Below are 21,503 nucleotides of genomic sequence, written 5' to 3' on the forward strand. Positions count from 1 at the left end.
TTATTCTATTATATCAGTTGCTATACAAATATAACTTCACCACCATCCATGGTTAGCCTATAGGATAAACAGAGCGCCTTTCCAATGTCATATTTTAAGATGAGTAATTTGTTGTCAATTATTTGTTTCGAAAGCAACATGAAAATTGTCCTAACCTTGTTGTCAGCTCAGTCTTATGTCCGTTTTATAATAAAAATGTAAAAATATGTTATTTTTTCTCCATTACTATCACATCATTGTCTGTTGTTAGATAGATAGATAGATAGATAGATAGATAGATAGATAGATAGATAGATAGATAGATAGATAGATAGATAGATAGATAGATAGATAGATACAATATGGTTCTCAAAGCATCTTTATTCATCAATTCATTCTGCTCATATATTTAACAAAACATGTCACGTTCATTTAGAAGCATTGACTTTATTATTCTTTTTTCTTGGAACACCTGACGACAAACTACACTTTCACATGTCAGCTCCTGTGGAGGAAGAAAAATCTCTTAATGTTATTCAGCAGAGGGATCAAAAGAACATTAAGCAATGTTATAGCTGGCCATTTTATACTTAACAGTCATATCCTGATTATGCAACACCTCCCACTAATGCAGTGGTTCCCAAACTTTTTTTTTGCTAGGGCCCTCTTTGTTTTACAAGCAAAATGGTTTTAAAAACATAAACAACTGTGGGATACTGTTTGCCCGTGATTTGAACAGGGGGAACAAATTGTGGCAGGATATTATTTGTATCCCGCTGTAACTTTACTGTATAAAGAGCTAACATCTCCAAAATGTCAGGAGTAGTTAGTCATTACAACAAGTGTTTGTGAACTAAAAATCAAGAATGTGGGATACTGTTTGTCCGTGATTTGAAGAGCCCAGCGCTGCTCCCGACGAAGGAAAAACCAATTCTGCAAGGGAGACCTACCTCGGCACTTGTGCAAGTGAAACCAAAGGGAGGATATGCTTCATCATATTTTCTAGTCTTTGGCTTAGAATGAAGTTGGTTTGGAAACATATATAACTATGCTTCATCCCGTGCTTTGCGTTTGAGTGGGCGCCCCGTGCTAGCAGTGTCCAAGTGTTTTTGGGTTTTCTTTTCCCTTTTCATACCACGCCCCCCCTGCAATGGCTCTGTGCCCGACCTAGGGGGCGGGCCCCACACTTTGGGAAGCTCTGCATTAATGGGACACATTTCTTTATTATCATTCAGCACACGCTCAGTCTCAAATCTTTCAAAAAAGAAAAAGAAAAGAAAAATCTAAATATCAGAAGCACTGTTAGCCCACCAGGTAGAGTTTGTCTCCTTCAGTCCAGTGCTTCCAGCCACGGTTGGCCTTCTCGCCTTTCTGAGTGCACACAAGCTTGTCCCCATCCCACTTCACCAGACTCTGAAGACAACAGTTAAACAGTTAAGCCAGTTTTTAGCTGCCGTAATGTAATTTTGTCTGAACATTGTGATAAGGAATTTCATGTTCAGATAAGCTTATATCACTGCTGCTCACATGCTCGGATTTATAACCCGAAGGCTAATGAACACTAACCAGCTTATCCTTGCTTTTATGCTAGTTTTTTAGCACTGACTTATCTTAGGCCTATTTGCTCGTTTTTTAAAACATTAAAGCATCAGCTAGTGCAGAGTATTAAATGAAACTTGACACTGATTAGCTTATAAATCAGTCTGAAATATACAGGACTGAATACTAATTACAGATATATGAAATGAATCATCAGCGTGTGTGAATGTGTGTGTGAATGGGTGGATGACAGGTTATGTAAAGCGCTTTGGGGTCCTTAGGGACTAGAAAAGCGCTATACAAATACAGGCCATTTACCATTTACCATGAAAGATGGATTTGTTTTTTTAAGAACCTTTTGCTTCAGGTACCCTGGACACACATGGGCAAGGACTGACTTATCACATCTGGACTCCAGTGGTTATCTTACCTTGACATTTCTGTTGTCTAGTCCCTTGGTGTACTCATCAAACTCCACCCCTACAGTGAAGGCCAGCTCATAATTCCTAAAGGTGCTCAGTGTTTTGAAGTCAAACTTGTCCCCATCTTGGAAAACCACTTTGGTCTGAGATAGGGAGATGGCAATTTTCCTTGTAGCAAAGTCAATATCTAGGAGCAGATTACAGAAGATTGTTCAGGCTGTATCTGAAGAGGAACAGATGATGAAGTGCGGATGAACTGTGGTAACTCCTTAGTTACATATTAGTAATATAGCTAGCTGTGATTTTATATGTTGCGGTGATGTGAAAAAGTATTTGCCCTCTTCCTGATTTCTTATTTTTTCCATATTTTTCACACTTATTTCAGATCATAGACAAAGAAAACCTGAATAAATGCAAAATGCTGTTTCTGAATGATGAAGAAAGAGGATAAGGATCAAAGCTGGTCCTATGTTAAATTAAATTTTTTGGGAAGGTTTTAGTCTTGTTACATTTGGAATAAAACTAACACAGCATTGTATTGAAAGTACAACAAACCAACAGTTAAACATGGTGGTGGTAGTGTGATGGTCGGTGGCTGCTTTGCTGCTTCAGGACTTGGACGCTGATAAAAACCATGTTTTAAATTATAAAACCACGAATTCTGCTCTCTACCAGAAACTCCTGAATATCTGACCATTAGTTTGTGTCCTGAAGCTCAAGAGCACTTGGGTTATGCAGTAGGTAATGATCTGAAACATACCAGTAAGTCCACCTCTGAACGTGCCAAACAGGCCATTCATGCTTGAAAATCCTCCAGGGTAGCTGAATTTAAACAATTCTGCAAAGAAGAGCGGGCTAAAATTCCTCCACAGGGATGTGAAGAGTCTTTGCCAGCTATTGCATTAATTCTGTACTTGCTGCCAAGCGTGGCACAACCATTTATTAGACTTAAGGGGCAATTACTTTTTAACATGTTTGGATGACTGTTTTTCCCTTAATAGATAAGATCATTTTTTAAAAACTGGATTTCATTTTTACTCATGTTACCTTTGTCTAATATTAATTATTCATTGATGATCTGAAACATCTAAGTGTGACAACTAGGCAACAATTTAAGAAATCAGGAAGGGGGCAAATACTTTTTCACAGCATAATATGTATGTATGATGTATAATCACACTCAGTTTTACTCAACAAGAATCTGTAGTAAGTAGCTCAAAATTAGACGGTTGTTCTGTTAAGAAAAAGATTAAAAGTATTCAAATCTTTTAATCTTTCTTTAATCATATAACTAAGACATTTTAGTCTAAAATTGAACATATCAGGATGTAAGTTTTCTTACTCAGTACTTTCAAGTAATCCTCAAATTTCTCACTGGATTCCAGTATCCATTTTCCACTAAAGTCTGCTGGCATGGCTGCAGCTGGTGAAGCTGGCATGTGACTGAAGAGTGTAGGGAGTGGGGAAGAGGCAGGGTGTCCTAATGCTGTGTTGCTTTTATATGAGTGGGGGGCACGGGGGCAGAGTGCAACTGATAAGTGAGTTTATAGCTTAAAGAGGATTGGCAGTGGCAGTTATTTCTGAGGGGGAGGACGTGCTTTCTGCGGTCACTGACGGAGGTTACCACAGGCACATCTGTGGGCATCCACGTTAAAGTGTACCATCACCATCGCTCTCAATGCACATGTGTAGCCAGGAGAGGCTATTCTGTTTTCAGTGCTAACACTGTTTGGTCTGTTTCAATGGCAAACTCAACCAGAGCATTTGAACTTTGAACAGGTTTGAAGGTTAATAAAGTTCAACCCAACCTTTTTGTTTTCCAGAGATCCCCTCCAGAAGGTTTAATGCTACAGTATAATCACATTGAGGCACCTATAACTGAAACGCAGACTTAAAAAGAGCCCACCTTCAGCCGATGACCAACAAATTTATTGAGAATAAACACGCTTCTCTGGTTTTGTGTCGACACCTCACTCCTTCATAAAAGAACTTTTTTTAAAACACCCAAAGCAAGAGGACATAAATCAATAACAGCTCCTCTGAGGAATGATAAGTCAACAGAGCTTGCAGGTATACGCTGGCGAGGTGCCTGTGTGTGAATGCACAACAAGCAGCAGGAAGGAGTCAAAAGAGCAGCACAATCTGAAGCAGCAGCGAAGAATGAGCAAGTGAGTTGCACAGCACGTATAGATTATGCCCAATTGGTAATGACATGGCACAAAGCGAGGTGACAGATTAAGTGATTCAAAGCTAAATGTGACCTGAGCTGTTTGGTTCATTCGCAAGAGGAAGCAAAGAGATTTCTCTCACATGGGAAGAGAGGTATTTTCATCTCAAAAGAGCTTCTGATACACTGGATGGTTTAGACCGGCTTCATTTATTGATTGATTCAACATTCACAGCCACAGTCTTAAAGGAACTGGGACAAATATGTAACATTTTTATTCTGGAGACTGAGCATCTCAGCCAAGTTCTGCTCTTACCATCGTCCTTCAGTTGTAATCATTTACAAAACTAAGTCAATACATTTCTCTTCACTGCATCCACAACATTCCCAGCTGGCTCACCCATCAGATCAGCTACAGCTATGGCACTTACGCATGCGTCCAGCACATCTAAACCTGCTAATCAAAGCACCCACCTTGAAACAAATACACAGTATTGGATTTTGTGGTGTTATATGTCAACTTGCCCATTTGTGCTACAAAGAAATTCCTTTGGCAAAGTAAGGCAACAGCATGATGGAACAGAAACGTGTGTTTGGTGAATTCACTACAGTAACATGAACACAACGACAGGCTGGAGGGATAAAAGGAAAGTCGGACTGTATGTTAGAGGAAGAGTTTGTTCCTGATGTGTCTCTCTGAGCCAGTTTTTGGTGCAGGCACCAGACTGTTCACTGAAAGCTGCTTTAAGTCTTCTTGAAGACCTGCTTGGAAACAACTCCTGCAGCTCTCAGCTCCTGGAGAGAAAAATACATGTTTGATATGTTTATTCAGACATGTGAGAGACTCAGAAAGTAATGCTGACCAATGAGAACCTCTAAGCAGTAGATGGACAAGGATTAGTGTCATCATTAACCAGAAGTAAGTGGTGTTTACTTTAATCATAAAAAGTGATACAAAAAATTACCAACTTGTAGTTAGAAAGGGGGGAGGGGCTAAAAACATCAGAGCTATCACAAACACTGGCATTCAAGGTCACATTGAACCCTGTGGCCGATTTAGAATCACCAGTTAAAATAACATGCATGTCTCTGGACTGTGGGAAGACGCAGGTAAGAACCCATGCAGGTACAGGGAGAATGTGAAAAAACTCCACACAGAAAGGTCCCTGCAGGCCGGTGGATTCAAACCCAGGACCATGAGGCATCACTGCTAACCACTGCACTACTACACGCCGCCCTAAAAAAATTAAAATTTAAAAGAAAAAAAAAAAAAAAACAAGGAAAAAAGATGTTCAAGCTTTAAAAGTAAAAGAAAAATAATACCCTGTAGTTTATTTCATTTTAAAAAGACCTATCAAGTTCTGCCAAGATAAGCACGTAAACATGAAATATGGCAGCACTGTGGACTATTGCAAGATATAAACGAGAAGAACAAAGCGGTCTCTGAAGGAAACGGTTTCCAGGGCCTAATCCGTGGATCGACTTCCTTCGAGGCGTGGACGTCTATCAGCAGAGAATGTACCTTCACCTATCAGCAGAGAATGTCCCTTAGTCTGTAACACAGTCAAATATATTCTCAAGTAATATTCAAGCATGCCATTCAGCGTGTTAGTACGAGCTCGGGAGCAGCTTGGGAGAACAAGAAAACAGAGACTGCTTCAGATTGTCTTCCCAAATTGACTCAACTTTATTCACAAGTATAACAGTTTATATAGAGGGTAAAATTCATGAGACAGCAGATTATCAGTTTAAACCAGTGCAGACCAAGATAAGGCAGCGTCTTCCTGCCCATGGGTGAAGAAGCATCCTTTGTGTAGTTTATCAGTTCAGCTACAATTGTGATTATCTCAGCGACATATTTTCAAGGCACAAAACAAAGAGTTCTTTCATTAGTGAAATCTGAAACAAACCATTTGGCCTTCAACAGGCGTCTAAAAGATTAAGAAACTAATCTAGCTGAGGGAGTGATCTCTGTGGTATTTCAACCTTGTACCAGCCTGTGATTCTCACACATCAATTCTTGGGTCAAAGAGAAAAATAACTAAAACAAAGGGGCCTTATTGAATGACAGAGTTTTCCTGTATAATGTCACTATAAAACAATATCCAGTAAATGCTACCATGGTACTAAAATACCTAACAGTCTCTTTAATCACGACAAGATTGTTGGTTTGTGTCCGTTCAACCTTGTAACACAGAGATCACTGATGTTCTTTTATTTTATTGATCGCTGATTATTTATTTTCCCAAAGACATGGGTAAATCTTATTGACCCACAAAAGAACACTGAATCCTTCAAATGACCTGAAAAAAGTCGCCCCTCTTTACACTGAATTAATACACATTTCCAGTTGCAGTTCATGTGTCAGCCACCAGGGGTCTCTGTTGCTCTACACTCAAACCGGCTCTGGGGATCTCTCCACTAATACTGTAACTAATTTCAGGCAAGCTGATTGAAAACATCTGCTAGCATCACTTAAACCAAATAACTTGGCAGATTATTTTTTGTTTAGCTTTGATGGCCGTAATCATACACAGGAAAATCTGATAATGCTGTGCTAATGAAAACACTAATGGGCTACTTATTGCGTTAATGTATTTTCAGATGCAAATGCGCTTTAACAGATTTTATAAAAACATTTATGATGCATTTGTTGGCTAACTCGAAGGCTCTGCTCCTAATGACTGACAGAGGTGCCAACTACAAGAGTAGAAGAATTTGGATGGCTTTTAATTTCACAGTATGCACTTCTTTTTTTTTTAATCATGCAGTTTGCATCTGGAGGGAACACTTGGGAATCAAATATGTGAGCAGAGCTATTTAATTAAGTGGAAATAATTATTTGGCTGTGAGTCAGTTGTGTAACTGTCAGAAATCCTCCATACAGACTGTAATGTTACTGCAGCTTGAGCTGGTAGTTAATTCATGCTAGAGTCCCACATAAAAATCAATGCTCTTCACATACAGCGCTGAGAGGCATTCTGGATTTGGATTAAAGTGTCTAAATTGAATGCATTAATATTCATGGCAGGGACTGATGTTTTCTTACCAGATGAAGCTCATCTCCCTCCACCCAGTGGGTCCAGCCTCTCCCTTCGATCTCTCCCTTCTGCACACACACCAGCCTGTCCCCCTCCCAGGTGATGGTGGTCTGCAAAACATCACAAGACAGAGAGAGAGTGAAAAAAGCACGAGGCATCAGGGAAGGATCTCTTACTACTCTTAAAACAGAGCATATTGATTTTAGTATGCAGAATACAATAAGCTGAATGAGTGACCCAGTTCTCACCATTTTCCATAATTATTCAGATAGATCTTTACACACAAACATGTGAATTTCCCTCTTAGCGGCATTCCAAACAGCTTAAGGCTTAACTAAAATCACCCTATAAGCATACAAAAAAAGGGCTTTCGATGGGGACCACAAATAATCTGTGATCCTATTCAGCAGTCAGTGACATAATCTGATTAAATATGAGTTCTATCCTCGACCAGTTCTTTCCATGCAGCTTTTGACATTGTTCCTTTTTACAACAATTTATAAGAGTTTGTAAAAAGTTGGAGGAAACTTTTATGAGTGGGTAGATGTTTTTTCTGCTATTGTATAAAACAACCAGTTCTTGCAACACCATGTGCTCATTATGCTGAAGGGTGGAAATCGTTTACACGCCCACAGAATCTGCACTCCTGTGTGTCACTGCCCAAGATCCCAACACCTGGCAGCAGTGTGGTTCATCTGTGATGTTTAGCTAAAGTCTCAGCAGGTTCCTAACTACAGATGCATTTAAGTACAAAAAGTAAAAAATCTTACCATGCATTTCCTGTCGTCCACTCCAGACAGATCCTCCTCAAACTCTTGGCCCACGTAGAAATCCATGTTGTAGTTTTTGAAGGTGCTGAGAGTCTTGATGATTATGTGGTCGCCCTCGTGAACGATGTCCTTGTCAGGCTTCAGCAAGGTGGCAATTTTCCTGATGGCAATGTTTACATCTGGCCCGTGAGCAAGGTGACAGAAAATGAATTGAAAACAAAGAAGCAGTGAGGTTTTATGCATATATGGACGTACAAAGAATTGCCTCAGATTGTGTAAAGATCAGGTTTATAATGTCATCATTGCTTTTTCGAGCTGTACATTTGTGATCTGTGCCTTCCTTCTCTGGGCTTGACTCCCTGCTGAACTAATAAACTCACCCAGAGCTTTCAGATACTCCTCGAAGTTATCATTGGAAATCATTTTCCAATATCCGGTCAGATTAGGGACCATGTTGGCTGTTCCTCTGCTGGTTTCTTCACTTCCAGAGAATGAGGATGTCTGTTGTGGACATCTGCTGGGGATGGAGTGCAGAAAATACTCTCAAAAGCCCCAATTTGAACCAAACTCATTTTAATCCGATTACCCTGCTGGGTTTCACTTCTTTTCTTTTTTTTAACGGAAAATCTTGCTGGCACCTCCCACTTCCCTCCCAATGCCAACACCACGTAATCTCTCAATCCTCACCACGCTTTTACTGTGCTGGGAACCAGCGGTATGCATGTAAACACTTGTGTGCCTTATGTTGGAGAATGCTTACATGTTTAGGTGGGATTAGGATCAATACGCCTTCTCTATTAATTGACACAGGCCTGTTTATTTATGAAGCCACGTGTGTCAGATTTGGCCTGAAAGCTGATTCTTTTGTATAAAATGAGGCCTGCTTCAATGATGTTTGAATCATTTTTTTTCTTTTTTTTAAAAATTAAATATCGGAGCCATCGACAGTCAGACTAAATGAGTACAAAAGAAATCACTCAGAGAGCAAGTGAAAATGGCTGAATGGAGCATGCTAAGAGGATAATATTCACAGCACAAAAGCAGAATCACCTGAGCTTAAAATGATCCAACTCAAACAATTATCTGTGGCACAATATGTCTGTCACATCTTCTGTCTCGCCTAAATAACTCAATTAATTTGATAATCTCTCTTTTGGGCAGCGCGCTGCAGCCAACACACCGCCTAAATCCTTTGCTGACTGAAAGACAGGCAAAGACACACACCATCATCATAATCGCCACTATTTAGTATCAATGGAATAGCAGCGCTTTCAGCCATTGGTCTCAGTGAGAAAACACCTCCCGTAACCGAGCAACTGTCAGGATTACTTTAAATCCTTTGGTGGAAGAAACGCGGGCCTCACAGACACAATGGTGAAAATGAATAGAGCCAAGAAGGAATCGCTGTTGTTAGGAGAGGCAGCTGCTGGGTAGAAACACCCACAGTGACACTCACATAAGAAATACGAATCAAAGAAGAAGAGAAAAGATGCAGATTCAAGTCTACTTACCTGGAAGCCTAGCAACTAAGATGTACACTCACTGGCCACTTTATTAAGTATTTATTAGCTTACTAGTACAGCTCTGGACCTCCTTTTTGCCTTCAGAGCTGCCTTAATTCTTCATGGCACAGATTAAACAAGGTGCTGGACACCTCAGAGACTTTGTTTCATATTGACATGAAAGCATCACACAGCTTTGCTGGCTGCACATCAATAATGTCAATCTTCAGTTCCACCACATCTCAACGGTGCTCTATTGGATTGAGATCTGGTGACTGTGGAGGTTGTTTGAGCACAGTGAACTTATTTTCACGTTCAAGAAACCAGTCTGAAATGATTTGAGCTTTGTGACATGGTGGGTTATCCTGCTGGAAGCAGCCAGTAGAAAATAGGTGTACTGTGGTTATAAAGGGATGGACATGGGCAGCAGCAATATTCAGGTAGGCTGTTGCATTTAAATGATGCTCAGTTGGTACTGAGGGGCCTAAAGTGTGCCAAGAAAATATCGCTGGCACAATTACACCACCTCCACCAGCCTGAACTGTTCATACAAGAAAGGACGGATGCATCAGGATGCAAGGAGACTGGAAAAACTGGTGAGAAAAGCTGTCTGTGTAACTGGAGCCACTTGAGATGGTTGGAAAGATGCAAACTAAAGATCTTAGAAGCCATTCTCAACAACTCTGATCGGCCACTTTACAACATCTCTGTGGAAAAAAAGATTCCTCTCCCTTCAATGTAAAATAGATAAAGTCATTCGCACCCACAGCCAACAGGCTTTTCAATTCTCATACAAATAGCAGACGAGCCAACGCAGACATGCGAATTTCCCTCTGGGATCAATGAAGATGTTCTTACACGTCTTATTCTACATGCCTAAATGCATCATGTAGCTGTCGTGTAATAAGATATTTACATTAATGAGCAGCTGAACAGCCGTGAATCAAAGTGTATTCTTGTGATATGTGATGCACATCATACTTTATTCATGATTTCTTTTCTTTTGTGTCTGAACTTGCGTTTAAAAAATTTTTTTTTTTTCATATAATTGAATTGTCTTGACTTTCTTTGTTAAAGTGAGTGTATCTGTCTCTATGTCAACAAATGTTTGTGAACTATATAAACATCTGGCACATAGATGGGAAATAAGACTTCAATATAAAAGTCTTTTTAAATGTTTTAAATAAATAAAAACCCCAGCAGTCATTTTACAGCCTTTTTTTGTCGCGTGTGTGTTTGTGGGACTTGGGCTGACGAAAGCATAGAAAAATAAAATAGTCATGAGGGAATACAAAAAATATTTATTTGAATGAATAGAACTGCCATCAAGTCCAATGAGTAAAAACACTGAATGGTGAAAAATCTCTAGGAAAAAATGTAGGATGAAGATGTGGCTCAGTATTTGCATCACTTCTGAAAACACCATGTCTGTGTTTGGATGCTTCTTACTAAAAAAAAGAAAAAAAGTTAAAGTGATGCCTGGAAAACACACTTAGGCCAACAGAGCTTCCATTCCCTGAAGACAAGCACTCATCTGTGAGTGAATTCACCCTTCGAGGGCTCCATCAGTCGTCTAGACTCTTTACCGGCTCTTGTGCCTGCTTAACGAGCGGCCTCAGCACCGCGCTCTTATTTCTCATCTCGCTGTCTTCTGTGTAAAGGTTGTGCCGGTGAATATATTCTATCACAGAGTCTGGAAGCAAGTACTTCACACTCAGACCCCGTCTCAGTGCCCGGCGGACCTCCGTGGCGCTCGTCTCGTTCTTCACCCACTCCCTCACGTGGAAAATGTTGTGCCTGCGGTAGGACAGCAGGTCCGACTCGTGCACGGCCCGCTCGGGCTGCAGCTCCCCTCGACTGACGCAGACGAGGCCAAAATGCCCGACCAGCTCCTCGACGTGGTCGTCCCGCCACAAGCCGGGGATCTTGAAGGTGTCTAGGAAATCTGCACCACACAGAAGCTTCAGCTGGGGAGACAGATCTGAGTGGGGTGGCAGAATAAAACAGAGAAGATGACTATTTACACACTTTCTAACCAGTTTTTAATGATAAAACAAAAACAACGATAAAACACGGTGTGACAAATATAACAAACTTAGTTTATTTTCCCTCCAGAGATGGCTTAAAATATGCAAGGGTCTATTTCAACCCCTCCAAATTCATTGTTTTTATATCCATCTACACAATTTTAATCATCTTCCAGCACTATTGGTAATATGTTGTCCTGCAGCTGGATATGCCAGTCCTCTTTCTGAGCAATCACAACAGCAAAGAGTGACACAATCCTCATGTGCTCCTCTTTTTGAATACAGGGACAGAGTTCAGTGGGTTCCTGCCAACTGCCTAGTCCACAACCAAGCTTAAAAAAAGAAAAAAAAAAGTACTTTACTGAACTGCCTCCTCGAAGAGTCCACACACTAATAGGAAGCAAAATGTAAAAATTGAAGGCACCAGTGATGTGAATATCAAAGAAAAAGAAAGTGAACATTTTGCGCCTGGACAGGGCAAATAAAATGCACAACATGACTAAAACGGACTTGTTCCACAAATTACACAACTTAGATATTCATATCGCTCGAGGCTTAAGAAAATTATAACAAGACTAATTATTCTAGGAATTCAGCTTTCACATTAAAAACTTAGAAGGTTTACATAACCCCGATAAACTACAATAAAAAGGAGACTGAAGCAGCAGGCTTTTTTTCTATTAGATATCACGAGTTTCTGTGTTCATTTTTATTTTTCGTTTCTCACAAAATGTGTCATCTTTATATAAAGCGGTGTGCAAAAGCAGTAAACCCCAGAAGGCATCCCTGTAAATGCACCGTTATAAATCAAAGTTAATCTATGAAAATGGGCTAAGAATTCTAATTGGCTAGCTTTCATTTATAAGATCTATCTATCTATCTATCTATCTCCATTTCTAAGCAAAGTCAGCATACTAACAGACTGACAATAAAAAATTCAACATCTTCCTGTTTAACAGAAGAACACAAAGCCCAGCTGACGCAGAGGGCTGACATGAATGTTTCACTCTTCAAAAATACTACAAGTTTCACTTTGAGCTGACGGTGGAAGAGTCTACGAATCATTAATACTACAGCAACACTAGTGAAAACAGTAGTGGGAGAATGCAGCATGGCCAGATTTATTGCAGTTAGGTGCAATGAACTTGTGATCTTGGTTGCCCTGAAGACGAGGACCAGGTCTGCAACTACTCACAGTCTACTGCCATCTTTCAAAGCAACTTTGGTTCGTCAAGACGGCAATAAAACAGCAATAAGACTGCTATCCGTTTGTAACTGGATGGGCCCAAGTTCACAATTAGATGCAATCTATTTTGACAATTTGGCAGTTAACTGTGATAAATCGCCAAAAATCACCAATCCGCATACACAAAAAATCCAATTAAACACAAATTCATTTAGAAAAGTCTTGAATGAAGGAGCAATAGTAGCTTTCTCACATGCAAGGACTTAATCGATCTGAACCCCTCCCCAGTTGCTGCCCGATGGCAATCTAACTGCAAAATGACATAGGAAAATAACCACAATACAACCATCAAATCGAGTCCCCTATTGCGAAGAGTGTTGCAGACAAGTCGTACTCATTGATGTAGACTAAATTACGTGGTAATTATATGCAAATGCTTGACTGTCTGTCTGAGAGTGACAACACTTAGTCCAAATGGGACCTCACTGTCTGGAGAACAGGCTGCCTCCCACCAGGTGACCCATGCAAATGTATTGGAACTGAAAGTAGTCTACCAGAGGTTGAAGAGGTTGCATGCTCAACCTACGGGGAACACGTTATGTTGGTTTTATGGTCCCACAAATGTGTTAGTCCACACACAAGATTTCAGTCGGAAAGAGGGGGGAAGAGATCTGAGATGCGCTCCTGTGCAGTCCTCCAAGACCTCGACTGTGCACCTGCTCTTCTCTGCAGCTGGTTGACTGACCAACAACAGCACAAACAAGAGTCGTACCACATACTTGACTTGGGCAGCCATGCTGGCCCATAAAAACAGCTTTTTCTCATGCTATTTTCACTGTAGAGTGAGGAGCCATAAAGGGACAAGATTTCATTTTCTGCGGCTGTCTTTAAAATGTGCATGTTTTGTGATAATAAAAACATCATATAAATACCTCTAAAAATCCTGATAACACTCTGTAGTCAAGAGTTTCTAAGCTGAACAAAAAGAGACTCTTACTCGAGTTGTTGTGCATTCCCACGCTCCGCTCATACTCCTTCAGAATACGCCTGTAATGATACCTGACAACCAAAGGAAAAAAAGAAAAGATACTGATACTTTGTTTTTTAAACAGTTATGTGGTAATACATGCAGTTTTCTTTCATTTGTGTTTGTGAATCCAACCATTTCCTCTTTGTCCTCAGTTTTTCTGTTGTTTTGATCATGTGCAGTGCATCATTCCTGCTTTGTGCAGTAACTTACTGTTCATGCATGTGCTGAGGTAATCCACTGTTCAGTCTAAACATGTCAATAAAGCTTTACTGAAGTGATTAGAAAAAGGAAAAATAGCCACGACTTATAGAAAAGCCTTTAAAAGAGATGAAAACCTTCACTGTTTTCAAAGCTTCTTAAAGTTGTTCTGTATGTAAAAGTGTGTGCGTGTGTGTGTGCGTTGAATAATGTGTGACGTGGCCTGCTCACAGACTCATGACAACAGTCCACTTCATGGCTTGATCAGCAAACATGGCTTACAGCAAGAATGAGACACAACTGGGCGTGTGCGTATAAGTGTCAGGTGTGGTCAGAAGTTACTATCCACTCATTGTGGGCATGAATTTCATGGTAATTTGGAGCTTTTAATAATTCCTCTGAACTGTTCTTTTACCAGGGTGGAACGATTGTACACCATACTTCTTTAATGACTTAAAAAACACAAGAACTGGGTCCACAACTCTGAATTTTCTCTAGTCTACAAAAAGTCAAAATTATACACACAGGCTCAAATATATACATACATTTAATAAAGGCTTTGCAGTGTCTATTAACTTGACAAGGGCTATTAACTTCTCGTTGGTCATCACAATTGACTAAAACTGGTTTCTAGTTACAAACATAATGGGATTTATTGATTAACTAATTAATTTACTAATTTGATTAACCAATACTCAGAACAATTGGAAATTCCAATGAATTCAGTGAAGATTGATGAAAGAGAGTTGTAGATTTACACAAGTTGAGAAGGTCTCTAGGAGTCATTTCTACATAAATGTAGATTCAAGAGCATCAGTTCAAACAACTGTACCCAAGTACAAGTTATTTAGGTGGAACAGCACTTCAGTCTGGGAAAAGATCTGGACTGTCACCATCAGATAAGATGAAACTGGTTTGGATGACCAGCCTCAATCCTGGTCAAGAAGTTGCTCACACCTACGGTAGGCTAACGCCACCCCCCCTCCCCCATCCTAAATTGGATAAGCAGAAAAGAACAGATGGATGGATGGATGGTTCTCTTGGATCAAATAAATATGAAAATTCTGTCCAGTTAACTTGTGTGTTAGTGAGCGAGCAAATACTCAGTGGGGCCTCTTTCCTATCCTTTCGCTCAGTGCAGCACCTCTCTTCAAACATATTCATCGCTCAGGCAGCCTTTTGCCACTAAACCGTTCCCAGTTGGCCAATGAATTTAACAGCCCGTGGTCCTAATTTCACCCCATGAAAAAAAACAGACCTGATATGGATCCAGTCTAGTCTAGCAGCCCCCAAGAGACTAAAACCATAAATTAGGCAGGAAACCTGGTGGCACTCTTACATAAACAGCACAAGCTTGCATGATAAAGGGCTCACAGAGGGGCAGCAAAGGACAGTGGATCCCTGCAAACTCTGCTGGTAAGACTAGGATGATCTGATCTTCTTGCACATAAAAAAAAAAAAATCATACATATGACATGATATGAGACTCTCTAGCTATAGAATGCAGTTATTATGACAGGAGATATATTATTTGACTGGAAATACACAACACAATGTTTCAACCAGTTCAATGTTTCTGATTAACCATCGAATTGCCAGGGACTTACTGACTGTGCATGTAATTGTCTGTGAGGTGTGTTCATAAAGGGTGACAGGAAAGAGAAAGAAAAACTGTTTCAACCATTCACTTTCTTGCACAATATCGCAAGATTTTTTTTAAATTTTATTTTAAAACTAATCTCCAGCAGTAAAGATGGTTTATACCTCATAGTGACCACTGTCTCCGTCCAGTCTGGCTGCTGGCTCTCCCATTCATCAACTGTGACCCAGTTGGAGCTCTGAAGCGCCAGCTCTGCCATAGCAACACGATGCTTAGCCAGTACTAGGCCTTGCTTTCCATAGCTGTCACTCACTGGGGACACAATGCCACCCACCACTTGGTACTGGCCTGAGGGGAGAGAAGATTAACAGAGTTTAACTGGGTCACGACAGCGAAAAAGAAATGCAGCTGTCATGTATAACAGAGATAGTGGCGTTGATACAATTAATGGTTCATCAGATCTCACATTTGAGGACAAATAAGACAATTAATCTCTTTATAACGGAGTGAGAAAGGTGGGTGATCGTGACAAGGTGTCTCAAATCATACTATGTCATCAATTTTAGAAAAAGGTGTGTTTATTTAGCTGACAAAGTTGGAAACAATCAGACAGGAGGAAAAACGTCTACTGTGATTTCTGAATGTCAACCTCAAGCTAGTCAGCTGATGCCTTATAGGTAAGGGGGTCGAAGGGAAAACTGTAAGAGCATTAATGTTCCTGCATGTTGAAATGCTGCACTGTGTTCAGAGCATCTTTACGATGTAAATGTCCTGAATTTATATAAGGACGCTGTGTCTGCTGAAGCTGGGATTGTGTGGCAGAGCAGATCAGAACATAAAGCTTAGGGTGACTAAGCGTTTTCCACACAAGAGCCTCCAAATCACGGAGACGGCCATATATTAGCATTGTTTGTATGATTGTATGGGATTCTTCATACTGGGGTCTTAAAAGATGCAGCAATTGATTTTTTTTTTTTTTGGCCACTAGGGGGCAAAAGACCTCCATTGCCTGCTGGAAAAAAAAAAGAGCCTAATTTTGCTTGCGGCAGACACAGAGCACATTAGCATTCGTTTGGAGTTGTGTTTATGGCAACTTGACATAGGTATTCAGCTCTTTCTTCTCCAGCTAGTCTTAAAGTTTGCATGTCTGCTCTTTAGCGCTAGAAAGGTCGTAGGGAGTTTTATCAGGGATTGGTTGCCACGGCGGCAAGGAACAAGACAAATGACAGGGCGACACTCAATCAAACAGTAGATTTAAAGGCCACAAGTGATAAACAATGAGCTAGTTTAAAGAGCTCTGAAAAGTGGCATAGTTGGGTTGTAATACATCACATATATATAGTACTGTGCAAAAGTCTTGAGCCACCCCTCATTCCTTTATATTTTGCTAGGAAATTGTTTCAGGGATTTATTGAAATACATAGATTATACATGGAAATGCAGCATATTAGGCACAAACAGTTGGTACAAGTCTGATGAGCTTCAGAGTCAATGTTTCGTATGAACACTTTTATTCTTCAACACAGCCTGAACTCTCTTAGGCAGGTTTCTTTGCAATTTCTTTAAGCAGTCTTCAGGAATAGTTCTCCTGGTTTCCCGAAGAACTATAAGCTATTCTTTGGATTCTGACTGACTTTTGCTCTGTTTTCTGTCAAGATGATCCCACACTGCTTCAGTAACGTTGAGGTCCGGGCTCTGGGGAGGCCAATCCATGACTGATAGTGTTCCAACGTGTTTCTCTATGCAGGTATGCTTTTACTGATTTGCCGGTGATTTTTGGGAAAAAGAAACAAAGCGGTCGCCAATTAGACGCTATCCAGATGTTTATAATTCCATCAATTTTTACTTTTTGACAGTCACCCTTCTGCTGAGACCATTTCTGATGGGGCTTTATCATGAACAGTAGATGGATCAACTGAAGGGTCAGGTGCATCTCTCAGGTCCTGCTATACTTATTCCTTAAGGACACGATTTTCAGATACTGTTCATCTGCTGTAGTTTTTAGGCCTGACATGTGTGGGTCTGGGCTCCACTTGTCCAGTTTCCTCATATTTCTTAAGGACACCATACACACCATATGCCAACTTTACAGCTACTTGCTCTTTTGGGAACCACCTTGTTGCAAACATAGTATTTTAGGTCTGTCTAACAGTTACATTTGGCATTCTTTGTAGAATCAGTTAAGAAAATGAAAACAAATTATCTGTTTTGCAACAGGCTATTAACAACGTACCTAAAGGCACGTGAGTGGGTGGCTCTTGGGTGAAGAGGTTTAACAATCAAAAAACATTCCTCTGAAATTGGGCAGGTACAGGGACTGGACTGAGTGAGTGAAAAAGCAGTCAGTGTCCAAAGAAAAACTTTGAAAGTCCTTCAGAGAGGCTGGATAACTATTACTCATTGCTTGATTAGTTGTAACTACAAAGTCTATTAATCAGTGGGCTTTATGGAGGAGATCTTACAGAGGCTGGTTTTCTTTAAAGTCAAACGATACAGCGATACACAAATGATACGGGGATGTAGCGTTGTCTGTATCTGACCTGTGCTGTGCATGTGGTCTCTGGCCAGCTCGAACAGCCTCATGTGCTGGTTGGTGATTGGATTAAACGAGCCGCAGGCTAACAAGACTAGTGGGACACGGCGGGCGGCCATCTTGGTTTAACCTCTCACACCGCAGTCAAAGAACCTTAGAGGAAAGTGAAACAGAGTATTAGCCAGAGTCACGTGATGGGACAGAAGACGACGAGATTCAAGGAAGACAGCAATGAGAAACAGTCCTCTTCTGGAAACCTCTGCATGTAATATAAAAAGAGATTAACACCACACACACAGATGAGCACAGTCTAACCCCAGAGAAGAAAAAAATAAACTCAGGTTCCGATCTTCTAACAATTTGTCAATGGGACACCAAATCCACTTCCAGAAACACCGAAAAGAATAAAGGATGCGGTGTTTTTCTGAGGCTGAGCACCGGACGAAGTAAACAGCTACAGTGCAGTTTTGTTTTACTGTCCGTGTTTGTGTGTGTAAAGAGCCCAAAGGGAAATTAACACCAGCCACTGCTCAGCCAACTCACCACTCACTCTGCCAGGAATCCAGCCAACATTTATTTCACTTTAAATTAACTTTCTTGACCAAAGTTCAGTGAGTAGTTTATCTCAACATTTAGATCTAAAATGCTATTAGTTTGGGATTTCATTCTAATAGGCATCTGTGTGAAATTGCTCATAATTAGGAAATTAATTCTTAAGTAAAAGGTCAAAAAATGGTTTTATGAGGTCATACTGAACTCAACCTTTGACAATGAAAAGAGTAATGACTCTATCCTTGATTGAGTGTTTGAAGCGCTTACATGAGTAGGATGAATGTACAAAGACAACAAAATGCCTCTGGCCACAGTTGTTGGCAGCATAGAAGCAAATAGCAATCCTTCTGGATTTTGGGCTTGCCTGATACCACAAAGGTATGCACCACTCTATCTGTGCCTACACAAAAATGCACCGTCAGTGATAACACTAAAATCCTTTTTTTGTTTTTTTTTGCTTACCCAATTCAGGGTTGGGTTGGAGCCTCGACAGGCTGCCAGTTTGTTTCAGGGATACGCTCACATTCACATCTACACCCAATTTAGAATCACAGATTTCCTGAGCCCAGAGATTTCAAACATAAGGCCCGGTGGCCAAAGCCTCCAGCAGCTGTTCACAGGACGGCTTGAAGATGTGAAGTAGAGTGTGGATTTTTTACTTTTAGTAAGCAAGTCAGTAGAATGTATTATCTGTATCATCTTTTGCGACAAAGATCAAAGATCAAAAAAATACATAAAAATAAAAAAGCAAGTCTAAAAAGATGAGTTTTTAGTAGTTTCTTGAAGGCGATCACTGAGTCCATAGATCAGGTCAGAGGGAAAGATTTCCATTGTCTAGGGGGCCACTGTAGCAAAATCTCCATCTCATTTAGTTTTCAGCCTTGTATGATGCACAACAACTAGGCCCTAATCACATGACCTCAGGGACCCACTGGGGATGAATGGGTGTAAATGTTTACTGATGCGAGCTGGTGCTTGTCCAGGAAGAGCTCTAAAAGTCAGAACCAGAATCTTAAAATATACTCTGAATTTAATGGGGTACAGTACAGCTGTTCAGCAACAGTGTGACTTGAGTACAAGTGAACAATGAATTACAGTAATCCAAATAAATCCATGAATAACAATCTCCAGTTCAGTGCAAACCAGAAAAGGCCAAACAGCAGCAGTCTGGATGAATCCTCCTGAGGTAGTACGGTCTCAGGCGCTGCGTATCCAAGCAGGGACATAGAAGAAAAATTCCTCTCCATGGAAACTCGCTAAACACAGGTAACCAGAAATGCTCAACGTCACTTATCAGCCAGTCCCTCACTTCCAAGAAAAGTCTTAGCTTCATCTGCTCTTCTCACTCTCCTCTTCTGTGGTCTGTGTGTACCCAGGAGGGCACCAATGAGGACGCCAAATGAGGCAGTAGGGGATACAAAATGCAAACACAGGAGGTTGAGGCACATCCTGTGTTTTATTTTTCCACTATCTACTATACAAATGCCTGTTTTTAAAATAGTGTGTCGATGGTTTAAAAAACAAACATTTTTTTCTGTAAAATAATATAAACTTTATATTTTATAACTACAGTACAGCCTGTGCAATGAGCTCCGTAATCACTCATCTGCCTGCTTTCCTAGGTGCTCGGCTGCTCTTCTATTCTTTACATCACTTCCACGCGACCTACCTCATACCCATCCTCACCTCACCCAAGTCACTCAGACACTCAGCCAAGCCTTCATCCTCATCTTCACCACAACCAGCATCTACACATCCGGTGTGTCCTATCCTAAATCGTGTCCTGCTAGGATTATTTTCTGCCATGCTGGGTCACCTGATTCTAATTGCAAATTAATGGCGAAACAAAATTATTTCTCTATTTCACTAAATCATGTTCAATTCTTCTAAATGTTCTCTCCTTACTGCGCTTATATTAAGACATGTCAGGGATTGTTTAGCTTGTTTAGATACGTTTAGTTAAACGTGCACCATATAAATTGATGTATTTAACCAGTAATTGTAATTTTGCGTATGAACAACAACCATGTTGAAAGAAAAAGAAGCTTTTGAAACAACTTCCTCTTTGCAGAAAGCTTTTAGTTTGGATGTGGACACTTACTACACCCTGCCTCACTCTGACAGAGTAATCAGACTCTTCTAGGTCATCTGGCAAATTCATTTTCACAGTTAGTACACTTGCACGCATTTCTACAATATCAACTTTAAATAAAGCTATGCAAGCAGGATCTCACACGCTCACTCCAACCCTAAAGTGTGTTTTTCTGTGAATACTCTACAACTCACATCTACTGGCAAGGCAAAATACGCCCCTTTTTAAATCTAAGTTTCTAATGATGTTTTTAAGGCAGAATAACGTATATGTCATAGATTGTAACATAATGAAGTTAATGAAGTAAGTCAAAACGCCATCAACATTTGAGGAAGCTGTGACAGTCCACCTTGACATTGAGCAGGCAGCTAACAGTCGCCAGCTTAGCGGACTAATAAACCAGGCGTAACGCGATTAATCAGTTAAAACAGAGCACAGTCAAGCAGGCGTGATACAATCCACACAGTGATTAAAGGCAGTAGCGATAGTTCGTTTCATTACCTTCTTTTCACATTGTTGACATTTGGCGAGTGTGTCACACTGATACCACTCCCCCCTTCCCGTGTTTGGAGAGGCGCTTGTTTGAAGGTTCCGCAGATAAAACCTGGCTGAAGTGCGACCCCTGGTGGATGAAGGTTACAGCGACGGAGCTCTCCGTGGTACTGAAGTACGTGCAAGTTGTTAACAAGTCTTTGTAATTAAACGTAATAACGGTGCCTTTTCATTTATTAGATGCACATTAAAGAGCAGTGTTACTTTTTTTGCGCTCAGTGCTGCTGCATCTGTGGGCAATGACGGCATCTTCCCAGAACACCTTACAATTAGAAGCTGACCTTTACAGCAGTGCAGCATCAAACACCTATGA

General features: G+C 40.5%; 3 protein-coding genes across 4 annotated transcripts; all 3 read right to left on the reverse strand.

Moving 5' to 3' along the window:
• Positions 1-256: 256 nt before the first annotated feature.
• Positions 257-3,498, reverse strand: LOC143413457 (retinol-binding protein 2-like). Its single transcript, XM_076876575.1, has 4 exons — positions 3,283-3,498; positions 1,949-2,127; positions 1,291-1,392; positions 257-484 (listed from the first exon to the last, which is right to left on the reverse strand). The coding sequence occupies exons 1-4, from the start codon at positions 3,377-3,379 to the stop codon at positions 389-391; spliced, it is 474 nt and encodes a 157-aa protein (XP_076732690.1). The 5' UTR covers positions 3,380-3,498; the 3' UTR covers positions 257-388.
• An 800-nt stretch (positions 3,499-4,298) lies between these two features.
• Positions 4,299-8,489, reverse strand: rbp1.1 (retinol binding protein 1, cellular, tandem duplicate 1). The gene is made up of 4 exons (XM_004542436.3): positions 8,299-8,489; positions 7,919-8,097; positions 7,157-7,258; positions 4,299-4,902 (listed from the first exon to the last, which is right to left on the reverse strand). The coding sequence occupies exons 1-4, from the start codon at positions 8,369-8,371 to the stop codon at positions 4,852-4,854; spliced, it is 405 nt and encodes a 134-aa protein (XP_004542493.1). The 5' UTR covers positions 8,372-8,489; the 3' UTR covers positions 4,299-4,851.
• Positions 8,490-10,701: 2,212 nt separating this feature from the next.
• Positions 10,702-21,262, reverse strand: nmnat3 (nicotinamide nucleotide adenylyltransferase 3). Of its 2 annotated transcripts, XM_024806099.2 has the most exons (5): positions 21,140-21,262; positions 18,002-18,147; positions 15,626-15,809; positions 13,631-13,692; positions 10,702-11,401 (listed from the first exon to the last, which is right to left on the reverse strand). In XM_024806099.2, exons 2-5 carry the CDS (start codon positions 18,111-18,113, stop codon positions 10,986-10,988), a joined length of 774 nt encoding a protein of 257 aa, XP_024661867.2. In that variant the 5' UTR covers positions 18,114-18,147; positions 21,140-21,262; the 3' UTR covers positions 10,702-10,985. The 2 variants fall into 2 exon arrangements, with proteins under 2 accessions (XP_024661867.2, XP_076732689.1); XM_076876574.1 differs by lacking the exon at positions 13,631-13,692.
• Between the last annotated feature and the right edge of the window lie 241 nt (positions 21,263-21,503).

Source organism: Maylandia zebra, linkage group LG18 (assembly GCF_041146795.1).
Source record: "Maylandia zebra isolate NMK-2024a linkage group LG18, Mzebra_GT3a, whole genome shotgun sequence".
In the NCBI taxonomy this organism is placed as follows: Eukaryota; Metazoa; Chordata; class Actinopteri; order Cichliformes; family Cichlidae; genus Maylandia; species Maylandia zebra.